Source organism: Haliotis rufescens, unplaced genomic scaffold (genome assembly GCF_023055435.1).
Source record: "Haliotis rufescens isolate VD_foot unplaced genomic scaffold, xgHalRufe1.0.p SCAF_1, whole genome shotgun sequence".
Lineage (NCBI taxonomy): Eukaryota > Metazoa > Mollusca > Gastropoda > Lepetellida > Haliotidae > Haliotis > Haliotis rufescens.
The window spans coordinates 21720222-21734907 of NW_025963779.1; the positions used below are offsets into that span (position 1 = coordinate 21720222).

The 14686-nt window shown below is 39.7% G+C and overlaps 1 protein-coding gene across 6 annotated transcripts in view; it reads right to left on the bottom strand.

The window, feature by feature from the left end:
• Positions 1 to 5059: 5059 nt before the first annotated feature.
• The window catches only part of LOC124114593 (neo-calmodulin-like), a 98167-nt gene continuing 88540 nt past the window's right edge, over positions 5060 to 14686 (bottom strand). For all 6 annotated transcript variants that reach the window (XM_046475238.2, XM_046475239.2, XM_046475240.2 and 3 more), the window contains 2 exons: positions 14401 to 14655; positions 5060 to 11746 (listed from right to left, as the gene is read on the bottom strand). In XM_046475238.2, coding sequence (XP_046331194.1) covers positions 11703 to 11746; positions 14401 to 14655 — 299 coding nt within the window. In that variant the 3' untranslated portion in view covers positions 5060 to 11702. The remainder of the gene's footprint in view (positions 11747 to 14400; positions 14656 to 14686) is intronic.

A 14686-nucleotide genomic window follows, 5' to 3' on the forward strand; every position in this document is an offset into this window, starting at 1 on the left:
ATGTTTGTTTGGTTGTCCTTAACGCCGTACTCGTCAATATTCCAGCTATGTGACAGTGATCAGTAAATAATCGAATCTGGATTAGACAATCCTATGATTGGCATCATGAACATCGGTCTACGCAATTGGGAAACGATGACGTGCAATCAACGCGCGCCTGACCACCCGATCCATTAAGTCGCCTCTTACGACAAGCTGGGGGCCTATCTTGTTACCCGGATCCGCCGCATATGGAGAGTACAACTGTAACAATCTGATATATGAAGGCATAGCACGCCCACCAAAATACTGAACTACCAAGGTAGTATTAAAATTTGCAAGACACATGTAAACCTCGGAAGATCGGCTCACACGTCGCATGTTATATACGTACATGTAAATATCGCCGGATCTATTTAAACGTTGCAAGAATTACATGTTGACTGAAAGCGTCCATCGCTAATTACTGGAACCTGCGTTCAGAACCAGAATACATCTGGAGCTCAGGCATTAACAGGGAAATGGTTGCGCTCTTTATTTCAATCATTCCATTCCTGTAACTGTTATGAAGTAACTTTTGATTTTTAATCGTTTGTTTTATATCATCGTTTTTCATTAGGAAATATGACATCATTGGTGCTAACTAATATATACTACACAAAAGAAGTTAAGAACACCTTTGTTTTCACATGACTATAGTTGATCTGTCATGGCCATGGGAGACTAGTCATTGAAAACATCGGGCGTTCTTTCACTGCTTTTGAGCATTATAGATTGGCTGAAGGTGGACTCTGTGTCTATGAACCTGGTGTTATGAACCAAGTACACAACTACACGAGTACTGAAATCAATCAATCTTCATAACAAAAGCACTGAAAGGCCACATACCTATAGTACATATCTTTGTATAGTGGGTGGTGATATTGATTTCTACTAACTTAAGTCACTCATATTATCTTTTCTACAATATTCATTGCATGGAAAATATACGTAGTCAAAGGCTCCGGTACATTAATATGTATCGAAGGCATTAATTCATTTAACTTTAATACATTTGGAAATTGGTACATTGATGGGTGTAGGTATGCAATTCGTAAATTCTGATAAAATGGACGAATGAGAACAAGATGGTACTCTTCCTCAATTAGCTGTAGATTACACAAATCTAGTTTCCTTTGGGATTTTGGAATATCTTCCCGTTTCAATAATTTATTCATGTGATGAGCATCTGAATTTAGAAAATGCAATTCTATATTTGTACAAGAGTGGTTTCAAAAGGTATTTCGCAGTTATAAACTGTGTTTTAAACAAACTAAAGTACTGACATTTTGACGATAAAGCTAACAAACAATACCACTTTTGTATGTATGTATCTTTGAGACTTTGTGTACACAATTCAACAAAATGCTCAGGACAATCTCCTGAAATAGCGGACAGGGGCATCACAATTGTTTGTAAATGTGTAGACATCCCACTATCTGTCAACACAAAACTCTATTAAATAAGCTAGGAGTTGGCTGTGGTAAAAGGCAAAGGCAACTCATGGTATGTTTATGTTGTCAAGAGGCTGTCTGGAAAGGATTTTAAATCAATTATAAACTTATGTAACGGCCTGATCACTATCTGTCTGGGTGTACTGTAATCCAACTCATATCCGGGAACAGCGAAGTGTCAAAACACTAATTGAATTTACTTTGAGAAAACACGTGAAATAATAAAATGACGGTTGAAACTAACTGTTAATGTGACTGTTTTGGACAAGAAACAGGAAACACTAATTAAATTTGAATTATCGGTTCACCAAACTGTGTGGGTAATGTTATTTACATACATTCAAAACATCTGAGTGAAAATACCTCGCATCTAAGTATCAGGGTTAACATTAATGTCAGTTATTTAGAGTACTGCTGCATCACTCTTTAAGCGGTGTTCTGTTGCATGTACCCACACTTAGAACGCCCCGCCGAACACCTGTAGCCACACATCTTGTGTAACGCTACATATTTTACTAACGGGGAAACACCCTTTCCGCCCTTGAGACTATTATACCACTTCCAGACTGCTCGTGTAATGGTTCGGGAAGAGTTGCCTCCCCTGTTTGATAGTGGTATTTTACTTCCGCTTGTTTTCCTCACGACTACGACGTTGGGTTGTTGGGCGGTGTCAAGTGGAATAACCCGAAGCGGTTTTCGCGTTTTGGTATGAAGGTACGAAAGGGGGAAATTGTACTATCATAAAACATAATAATGTACGAGCGTAGACGTTAACAACTGTGGTGAACCACCCGCGCCGGTATGATGATGGACGAATCAGAACGAATCTGGAGTTCAAACACAAAAATCAGCGGATCCTTGCGTTACAAAGGGATGTAACTCTTCACAACGAATTGGACAATTTACTTCTGTTTTGACGATTGAATTACTCATTGTTGTTAATATACCCCGCTTACAATCACCAGACCCGTGTAGATCCGTGTTAGAATTATTATAGGTCTTCAGCAACCCAGGCGACTATGCTTGTCGTAAGAGGCGACTGACGGGAAGGGCTGGTCAGGCTCGCTGACTTGGTTCATGCATGTCATCGTATGGCAATTGCGTGGATCGATGCTCATGATATCCATCATTGAATTGCCAGGTCCAGATTTGATTATTTACAGATCTCCGTCATATAGCTGGAATATTGCTGTGCGGCGTTAAACAACAAACCCCATGTAGAACCGCCCGTTCTTGGTTCCACTTCTGTCGTCACTTACTGTAAGTCTTGAAGTCAAAGCAACACTCCACGCGGGTGTCTGGGAAACCACTCCTCGCTGAGCAGTTTGTGTAGTGTTTCTTCAGTGTTGACCCAAGATGTATAGGATGTTGGAGTTGCAATGAACGGAGTAATGGAATGTTATGTTTTCGATTATCAGTAGATGTATTTCTAACATACATGTGTTTATCATGGTGTGTTTCAAGCCTGAACGATAAGTAGTATTTACATGTTTCACACATTAACGTTTATTTCTGTTTACATCTACCTCAAGCATGAACATATTCATTGCATTTACATTTGTTGCAAGCAAAAACGTTTACTTCTGTTTATATCTGCCTCAACCATGAACATATAAATTGCATTTACATTTGTTGCAAGCAAAAACGTTTACTTCTCTTTACATCTGCCTCGACCATGAACATATGAATTGCATTTACGTTTGCTGCAAGCAAAACGTTTACTTCTCTTTACATCTGCCTCAAGCATGAACACAAGAAATGCATTTACATTTGTTGCAGGCAAAACGTTTACTTCTCTTTACATCTGCCTCAACCATGAACATATGAATTGCATTTACGTTTGTTTCAAGCAAAACGTTTACTTCTCTTTACATCTGCCAAAACCATGAACATATGAATTGCATTTACGTTTGTTGTAAGCAAAACGTTTACTTCTCTTTACATCTACCTCAACCATGAAGACATGAATTGCATTTACATTTGTTGCAAGCAAAAACGTTTACTTCTCTTTACATCTGCCTCGACCATGAACATATGAATTGCATTTACGTTTGCTGCAAGCAAAACGTTTACTTCTCTTTACATCTGCCTCAAGCATGAACACATGAAATGCATTTACATTTGTTGCAGGCAAAACGTTTACTTCTCTTTACATCTGCCTCAACCATGAACATATGAATTGCATTTACGTTTGTTTCAAGCAAAACGTTTACTTCTCTTTACATCTGCCAAAACCATGAACATATGAATTGCATTTACGTTTGTTGTAAGCAAAACGTTTACTTCTCTTTACATCTACCTCAACCATGAAGACATGAATTGCATTTACATCTGTTTCATACATTTACGTTTACTTCTGTTTACATCTTCCTCAAACTCGAGCATGTAAATTGTATTGGCACTGTTTAAAGCATGAACATATTTGTGCATTTATTTCAAGCATGATCATTTACTTTTTTCCCCGTGTTTCAAGCAAGAACAGTATGTTATACCTGCAAATTAGGCTATAATTTACACCAGTGTGGGTTGCGTTTCATGAAAGCACTTGTCATCACAGGAACCAGCACCAATATTGCAGCTGCATTCGTACGTTACCCTGTCTGGCGCTCGGCATTTAGTGGATAAAACAAACACTGGTCCGCTCGGAGTCAATATACACTGTGTCTGAGTGGGGTATTCAAGTTAAACTCAAGCGGCATGGTATCTCAGTGTGTTAGCACTATAAATCGGCAGTACATGTACTAGTACAGGTACAAGCAGACACAAACACACGTCGCTATATAAGTTAAATAATCTTGGACGCGACGTTAAACCCCTTTTCACCTCACCTCACCCAATACGAATATGTCAAGAACATACGCCTGTTGTTGGCAGAGGACGTACGTTTATATGACGAATGTTCGCTCGATGTTGGCTGAATACGTACGAATATCTATTGTTGACCTTAAACAGAACAGTTTGCATTTCACAACTTTTGAGGTACAATCGAGCATGTTCTTTCTAATAAGATTTCAAAAAGCGTCATAAGATTCAAAAGTGGTGCTTGATCAAGGCTACAACATTCAAGGCCCCAGTAAAGCTTTCCAAAAAAATAATCATGGTAGCCATGAGGAGGACATTTCCAAATTGGACGCATGTGTGACAAATATGATGTCCGATGCAATTCACTATTTTGACTTGTACCACTGTTCATTCATAAACAGTCGACATCGTACAACTGAATCTGATTGTAACAGATATTTCTTATGGTTGTGGAAACGGTTCTGTCGCTTACATTGTGAGGTGTATTCATTAAGTAACACTAGCGAGGAAAGTTTTGATATTAAAATTAAATTAATTGAAATTCCTTCCATAAGTACAAAGAAATGAATTTGAGAGTGATATACAGGTAGGTGAGATATGAAGAAATATGAAGGAAACGAAATCCAGATATTGATTGTTTTAGGCAGCACATACAAGTTCTTGTTAGTCATAGAGTTCGTTGACATCCTGTGAACGAATTTCGTCGCCATGATAAACTGAAACGTTGCTGATGCGGCGTTACACAACATTCACTCATCCACTAAAAATAACTTCGAACGCAGCGCTTGGATAAAATTCTTTATTTCAGTACATATCAACGTAAGAAAATATGATTAAAGATGAATGTACGTGCGACAGGGAACTGACAAGTAATGCAAGGTGGATGTCTTTGTGTGTAGAAACACATCCTGACGTCACACCTTTCCTCCTTTGACGGCTGGGTTGTCTGGACCGCCCGTTACACAGTATATGATTACACGCTTTGGGGAAATAAGCCCTCAAAAATAGTATTGAAACAAGATAGCTTGAAATACCTCCATAGTTGCCTCGCTGTGTCGTACCATTATGTCACGTGTCACTAGTTATCCAGAGTACCAAAAGATCAGGATTAGAAAATATCTGCTAATTGATAATTCGCTTTTCGTTACTTTTACATATTGCGAAATCGCGTTTTTCCTAAATGTAAAACTCAGAAGTCACACTTGTAGCAATATTTAAAGCCGTATATTTAAAGCCATGGAATTACAATGTAATAAATGCATAAAGTTACTCTGAAGTCACTGCCATTGATAATACACACCGATCTGTAAATATTGTCAATGGTAATACACACAGTAGCTTTGTAAACATTGTCAATGGTAATACACACAGTAGCTCTGTAAATATTGTCAGTGGTAATACACACATTAGTACCGTAAATATTGTCAATGGTAATACACACAGTAGTTCCGTAAATATTGTCAATGGTAATACACACAGTAGTTCCGTAAATATTGTCAATGGTAATACACACAGTAGTTCCGTAAATATTGTCAATGGTAATACACACAGTAGTTCCGTAAATATTGTCAATGGTAATACACACAGTAGCTCTGTCAATATTGTCAATGGTAATACATGGTACCTCTGTAATCACGGTCAATGGTAATACACACAGTATCTCTGTCAATATTGTCAATGGTAATACATTGTAGCTCTGTAATCATTGTCAATGGTAATACACTCAGGAGCTCTGTCAATATTGTCAATGGTCATACACTGTAGCTCTGTAATCATTGTCAATGGTAATACACACAGTAGCTCTGTCAATATTGTCAATGGTAATACACAGTAGCTCTGTAATCATTGTCAGTGGTCATACACACAGTAGCTCTGTCAATATTGTCAATGGTAATACACTGTAGCTCTGTAATCATTGTCAATGGTCATACACACAGTAGCTCTGTCAATATTGTCAATGGTAATACACTGTAGCTCTGTAATCATTGTCAGTGGTCATACACACAGTAGCTCTGTCAATATTGTCAATGGTAATACACTGTAGCTCTGTAATCATTGTCAATGGTCATACACACAGTAGCTCTGTCAATATTGTCAATGGTAATACACTGTAGCTCGGTAATCATTGTCAATGGTAATACACACAGTAGCTCTGTCAATATTGTCAATGGTAATACACACAGTAGCTCTGTCAATATTGCAATGCAAATGTACAGACATGCTCCGTTGTTATTTCCATTGACATCTCACAGACACTTTGGCTTATAAGATGACGGCGAGTGGTGGTTTTGTCATAAGGTATCCGGGTAGATATCCTGGTAAATCCATTGCTACAAAGGGACACACAGACAGGTTGGCTTCTTTGGGGCAATAAATTTTGTACGCAATGCTGTGTATCTCCTCAACACACGGCCCACGAACAGGGTGGGAGTGGAAATAGATTTCCGATGGATATGAGTGAATAAGAGAGTGAGTGATAGAGTATTGTTTTACGCCGCATTTGGCAATATTCCAGCAATAGCACGGCGGGGTACCAGAAATGGACTTCACACACTGTACCCATGTGCGGAATCGAACCCGGATCTTCGACGTGACGTGCTTACGTTTTAACCACTAGGCTAGACACCGCGATGTTCGATATATGTCGTACATATGGTCGAGATGGCACTAATCCACTGTATTTGACAAAGATAAAATTCCTAATATCGAATTAAGAAAGACAGTATCGAGATACCATCATTTTGTTCGAGTTGACGACATCGTAGACATAATGTTGTTCCTGTCGCGAAAACATCGATAACGTTGAGATAATATAAATATTTTCTTGATAACATTCATATGACATTGATATTGCTGGGTTAACAATACTGTTGTCGAAAAAACATTCATAAATTGTCGAATTAACAAAGCTATTGTCGAGATAACATTAATATGGAGGAGAAGGCAGTTAGTCGTGAGGTACCTTTGAACAACACGTCAATAATATTACATTGCAAAAATAGTTATGAAAATGCAGAAAATACACATGGTGGTATATTTCACAACAAGGATAATCATATAAATGTATAGGTCATCGTATGTACATTTGATAAATTTTTATAAAAGTACAGTGAAATATTAATTGCAACACACCAATAATTTGATTTGAGCAACAGAATCACACACACTCAGATGCAGGTAGTCCCACTGCCGGGACCTGTCTGTGGAGATGAATGACCTCGACCTTCACGTATGGGAGATTTAGATTGTTATGGAGATATTGTCCAACCATGTCCCTTTTTCGTTTTCAGCTCGAGACTACTAATGGCTGATCCTACAGAAAGACATATATCTCGTAATACCGCAGTGGATTTTCACATCTTTCAGTAATAAAAGTTGCGACCGACGGGTATTAATGTTTCTACTGCCTAAAGCGCTGCCCAAGCTGACATACATATCTGACCGCTTTAGTATCGGGTAACGTGGTATACTACGGATAATTTCTACCAAGCTAAACGCTTGTCGCCAATTGTCGACGGTCAAACAATATGGTACTCATCTCGCGCATGCGCAGCATCGTTAATTTCGAATGTCAAAAAATAATGTCTGCACTCCAAGGGGTTGTTTTGCGCGATAAACGATAAAACAAACTGCTCTGCTGGCGTTAATTACGACGAAAGTAATTATATATTTCACAACAAACTTCACCACGCCTGCTATTCGGTTTACGAGAAATCGGCCACCGCCTGTCTCATCGAAGTCATCAGCCCAGTCAATTCTCTTCTAGCGCTATCTGAACGTACCTATCCCATGTAATACTGAAGGTACACAGTGACTCGAACCGCCACGGATTCTCACGACGTACTACCTACAGTTCGGAAGTTCGGCCTCCTGTCATGTTGGTATAATATTAGCAGGTACAACAGCAGGGGACGTCCATTAATGAAACGTTTCTGATTGGCTGTTTGTGTGGTTGAGATAGATCACGTGATTACCTCAAAAGGCATGTACACAAAAGGATTATGTAGAAATGGAGAACGATTTGAAGCAATAATTCAATGAGAATGAATAAATGAAGTGAAAATTTAAATAATGTTTTACATGGCACGTGTTATATATTTGAAAATATGTAAATAATTAAAACATCAATGGCATAATCATATAGACAGAAGCACAGCCCCATTTACCATAGTCCGTAGTATTCAGTCACAGCAAACATTCCAACAGAATATTGTCTTCATGCAAAACAAACAATAACAATTTGTAAATATTTCACGGGACAGTTCAAATTCTATAACACCCTGTTACTCTGTATCTTAAGTAAGAATAATACTGAAATCATTTATTAGTTTATAAGCAACAGTGGGTAATACGGACAAATTAATGTAAATATTCCCATTGCAAATAAAAGATGAGTTTTATATACAAAATGTTTTTGTATCATACTTATTTATATATTACATCTCTTAGTGTTATTAAAGATTCACTTGAGACCATAAGATGATCCTTAATAGGTTATGGAATTAGAGTTAACGAGTTTTAGTTGTACAATAACATAATCCATTTGCATGAATTTGTAGGTTGGTAAAGATAGGGTGTTTAGAAGTCGATAATATCAAAACGATAATATAGAAATTGTTTATGAAGCTATATAAATTTGCATCAAATCAACTAACGTATATACACCAACATATTGAAAACGTACAAGGAAAATTCCCATTACTTCAAAAACAATCAGAAGCATGCAAACATATAATCCAGTTGATGTCTTCAATTCAAGACTGCAGAGAGGGTAAGCTTAACTGTTGGCATAATTTGCATATACCGATCAAGGTTGCATACTGGCACATTTCAAGCCTCGGTGGAAAGATTGCAGCTGTAGTTCCGCGAGAGCAACGAGAGTTGCCTCCCTTGTGCTATGAACCTAAGGACACATTCGTCACCATTCGTATCTTTCTGTGACCTTCAAAAAGGCTCTCAGTGCCACCATAAGTCGATACGACGCAAGCCAATCGAACGCGCGGCAGGATAGGAGTACTTTTGATCAATATAATCCCGATTATTTCATTCTTATTTTTTTTGGCAATATGAGTTTATTTTTTTAAAGTTGTACATTGTCAGTTTCACACTAGTTCACATGGCTGCCCCATTTAATTTGCCTATTGACTTCAGTTTAATATCCATTTTTATAATATACCAAGAGTTTATAAATGCATTGAAAAATTTGAACTTATCATGTACCTGTTAAACCCTAATCATATACTGTTTCTCGACAACTATATGGCTGTGAATGTTTTCTGAGGAATGACCTCACATGTATGATTTTATTCCGCCATCTCTTTAATGAGTAGGTGAGTATTGTTTTACGCCGCTTTTAGCAATATTCCAGCAAAATACGACGGCGGACACTAGAAATGGGCTTCACACGTTACCCATGTGGGGAATCAAACCCGGGTTTTCGGCGTGACGAGCGAACACTTTAACCACAAGGCTACCCGACCGCCCCTTCACCGTAATAATGGTCTGTGACACAGATACGACTATACACAGATGTGTATATGTAGGGGTAACTTAGTGAACCAGATAACCCACCCAAGATATAATACTCCCTATTAGCAGTATAATCCGTTATAGATATATTACACTCACCGATGTTTTAAAAGTGATATTAAAACCCACCCACAAAAACATTAACCATTAAACTTTGGTTTTGAAAAAGTGAATTATCTCTGTATTTCAGTGATGTTGTGACTGATAATACACATCTTATTTGTACCCCGGTCTGATAGTCCTATCTATAGACAGTTATACAACAGTTGGGCCAAGTGTCTAATCTCAGCTGAGCTGACAAACCTCTTGTGCAATTTTCTTAAAACATCTTTGTAAATGTATCCTCAATCAACATTAACAACTAAACTGAGAATTATAAACGCAAAGACACATGAGAATCAAACGAATTATTTCTTAATTTGTAAAATCAAACTCTTGCTCCAACATATATTACAATAAAAGGAAGCTTTCGTATGAAAGCGAGTATTAAATACTTACAAGGGTTAATAGAAACCTAATGCTATAAATGATAGGGATTTTATCTTGTTTTTGAATTTGAATATATATTCTGTCTTTAAAATCCGTAAGTGACTATGTTATTTCCACACAGTTTATACAATTATATACGGAATCTACCCAAACTGCAGTAGTTTACACCCAGCACATGTACACAGCTGCATGTCTTACATGAGTAAATGAGATTGTTTTTGTTCCTTTTTCATTACATCTCAAATTATTGTTTTCTTTCAACGAGCGCTGATTATACGTTTCTTGTTTAACGCCGCACTCAGCAACATTCCAGTTATATGACGGCGGTCTGTAGACAATCGAAACTTGACCAGACCAGGTTATTGATATTGTGAGGAATGATCCACGCAATCAATCAAGTCACCGAGCCTGACCACCCGATCTATAACCATGGTATTTACAATGATATTACGACATTGTTGGGACATATAGATGCCCTTCAAAATGGTTTAACATGATGATACTTTAATAATGTTTGTTAACTATTTTATAAGAGTGTCCATAAAAAGACAGACTTACTTAGTCATGAAACAGTTGTAAGTTGTAAAATGCCGCTTCAAACAAAGAGAACACAAAATCAAAATTGCGATTCGAAGCTATGTTAAACAAATTCATAATGTGATTTATTTTAAATGGAAAATAATCATAGTATTATCAGTTTTCTCCCCACATAATTTTAAATTCGTATTTAGAAAAGTAATAATTTGTAATCATAAAATGAGAATAAATGAATTACACGTTAAATGTACAATTTAACAGAAGGATATTTTTTTTTATATATCAGAGAGGTTCAATACTTTTTTAACACAGGACCAGGCCTACAATGTTCAACAGGCGCGGTCAGAACAAGAGTTATCGTTTTGTTTGAAGTGGTTCTGGTGTCCTTTCGCCAATATAGGTCTCTTCGCGAAGGGCACGAGTCGCCGTTCGGCTTGTCACGGAATGGCACGAGATGGTCACGAATGCTAACGACGCAAAGATCAACGAATTTGAGGAGATATGACCGGTTTTCTTCTGATGAATTACACGAATGTAACATTAATTAATACTTTTCATTCTAAAATTAGACGTCGATGTCATTATAACACTACGGTCAAATTAATATGTTAGAAATTTTGTTTGGGGCAACAATCCGTTGCTTTCAAAGTGAAAAATCCCCGCTGCGGTGGTAGTACAAGGGAGGTAACTCAGGAGGAACAATGTCAACACAACTCCTCTCGTGGCGAGAGCGACAATGTCAGTTGTGAAGGTGAAGGTCAACAAAGTGAGAGTCCCTCAACATAGTAGGAAGAAGAACACAAGGCACTGCAGGGTACAGCGACAAGCTGCGCACGCACACAGATCACGTGGTCAACTCTCTTGCAAGGAAGACTATTTCGTAGACGTTGCTGTCGCCGTCCAAGTGTTGATGAAATCTGAAAGGAAGACCATAAGCTCCATTAATATGTGATGTCGTAACTGTCATCATTATCACCAGGTGGTCGTTAAGTGTTTAGTTTGCATCGTTATATATGTTGTTGAGTTATTGCATTGTTGGAGTAGGGTTTTTAACCACTTTGGACAATGTGAACATAAAGAGAAGAAATGTTTATTAAAAACTGTTTATTATTCGTCCGTTATAAGAGAAGACATATGTTTGAATAATTTTTATTATACGACTATGTGAATGAGTGAGTGAGTTTGGTTTAACGCCACTTTGAACAGTAGTTCAGTTTGATCACAGCGTGTCAGTTTTAGTGATGTTGGTCGAAGATCCAGAAATCCAGAATCATGAGTATGGTGCTAACGAACCTGGAAACATTTCATGTGATACAGTATTTAACAATGTATTCCTACGCCTACGTAAAACGTGTTTTTGAGCCTTTCGCACGTGCACATGAAAGAAAATGTTTTTTTCTCATAATGTGAGTATTTTAAAGGAAGTTGCTGTGCACCTGGTCCGTCTAAAGGCTGAATCACTCATAACGCCGCTATTCTAGCACCCCGACTCACCTTCATAGTTCACCCTACCGTCGCTATTCTAGCACCTCGACTCATCTTCATAGTTCACCCCACCGTCGCTATTCCAGCACCTCGACTCACCTTCATAGTTCACCCTACCGTCGCTCTTCTAGCACCTCGACTCACCTTCATATTTCACCCTACCTTCGCTCTTCTAGCACGTCGACTCACCTTCATAGTTCACCCTATGTTCGCTCTTCTAGCACCTCGACTCACCTTCATAGTTCTCCCTACCTTCGCTCTTCTAGCACCTCGACTCACCTTCATAGTTCACCCTACCGTCGCTCTTCTAGCACCTCGACTCACCTTAATAGTTCACCCTACCTTCGCTCTTCTAGCACCTCGACTCACCTTCATAGTTCTTCATACCTTCGCTATTCCAGCACCTCGACTCATCTTCATAGTTCACCCTACCGTCGCTCTTCTAGCACCTCGACTCACCTTCATATTTCACCCTACCTTCGCTCTTCTAGCACCTCGACTCACCTTCATAGTTCACCCTACCTTCGCTCTTCTAGCACCTCGACTCACCTTCATAGTTCTCCCTACCGTCGCTCTTCTAGCACCTCGACTCACCTTCATAGTTCACCCTACCGTCGCTCTTCTAGCACCTCGACTCACCTTCATGGTTCACCCTACAGTCGCCCTTCTAGCACCTCGCCTCACCTTCATAGTTCACCCTACCTTCGCTCTTCTAGCACCTCGACTCACCTTCATAGTTATCCATACCTTCGCTCATCTAGCACCTCGACTCACCTTCATAGTTCACCCTACCGTCGCTCTTCTAGCACCTCGACTCACCTTCATGGTTCACCCTACAGTCGCCCTTCTAGCACCTCGCCTTACGTTCATAGTTCACCCTACGATCGCTATTCTAGCACCACGACTCACCTTCATAATTTACCCTACCGTCGCTATTCTAGCACCGCGACTCACCTTCATAGTTCACCCTACCGTCGCTATTGAAGCACCTCGACTCAGCTTCATAGTTCACCCTACCTTCGCTATTCTAGCACCTCGACTCACCTTCATAGTTCACCCTACGGTCGCTATTCTAGCACCTCGACTCACTTTCATAGTTCACCCTACGGTCGCTATTCTAGCACCTCGACTCACCTTCATAGTTCACCCTACGGTCGGTGTTCTAGCACCTCGACTCACCTTCATAGTTCACCCTACCGTCGCTCTTCTAGAACCTCGACTCACCTTAATAGTTCACCCTACCTTCGCTCTTCTAGCACCTCGACTCACCTTCATAGTTCACCCTACCGTCGCTATTCTAGCACCTCGACTCACCTTCATAGTTCACCCTACCGTCGCTATTCTAGCACCACGACTGACCTTCATAATTTACCCTACCTTCGCTATTCTAGCACCGCGACTCACCTTCATAGTTCACCCTACCGTCGCTATTCAAGCACCTCGGCTCACCTTCATGGTTCACCCTACCGTCGCTCTTCTAGCACTTCGACTCACCTTCATAGTTCACCCTACAGTCGCCCTTCTAGCACCTCGCCTCACGTTCATAGTTCACCCTACCGTCGCTATTCTAGCACCACGACTCACCTTCATAATTTACCCTACCGTCGCTATTCTAGCACCGCGACTCACCTTCATAGTTCACCCTACCGTCGCTATTCAAGCACCTCGACTCACCTTCATAGTTCACCCTACGGTCGCTATTCTAGCACCTCGACTCACCTTCATAGTTCACCCTACCTTCGCTATTCTAGCACCTCGACTCACCTTCATAGTTCACCCTACCGTCGCTATTCTAGCACCTCGACTCACCTTCATAGTTCACCCTACGGTCGCTATTCTAGCACCTCGACTCACCTTCATAGTTCACCCTACCGTCGCTATTCAAGCACCTCGACTCACTTTCATAGTTCACCCTACCGTCGCTATTCAAGCACCTCGACTCACCTTCATAGTTCACCCTACCGTCGCTATTCAAGCACCTCGACTCACCTTCATAGTTCACCCTACAGTCGCCCTTCTAGCACCTCGACTCACTTTCATAATTGCCCCTTCCGTTCATATCCTGACCTTCATAGTTGACCCTCACCTTCATAGTTGACCCTCCCGTCGTCATCTACGGCTGCCTCCTTCATCATATCGCTGACCTCTTTCTCTGACAAAGGTTCTCCCATGTTCTGCATGACTGCTCGCAGTTCAGAGGCATCGATGAAGCCATCTTCATTTTTGTCGAACACCTTGAATGCCATCCTGACGGCGTTGTCTTGCTTCTGAGGGTCTTCTGCCTTCTTTAATTGCTCTACCATAAAGTTGTAGAACTCCTTGTACTCTATTTTACCGCTACCTGTAACATTCAGAAAAAAAACTTGTGTATG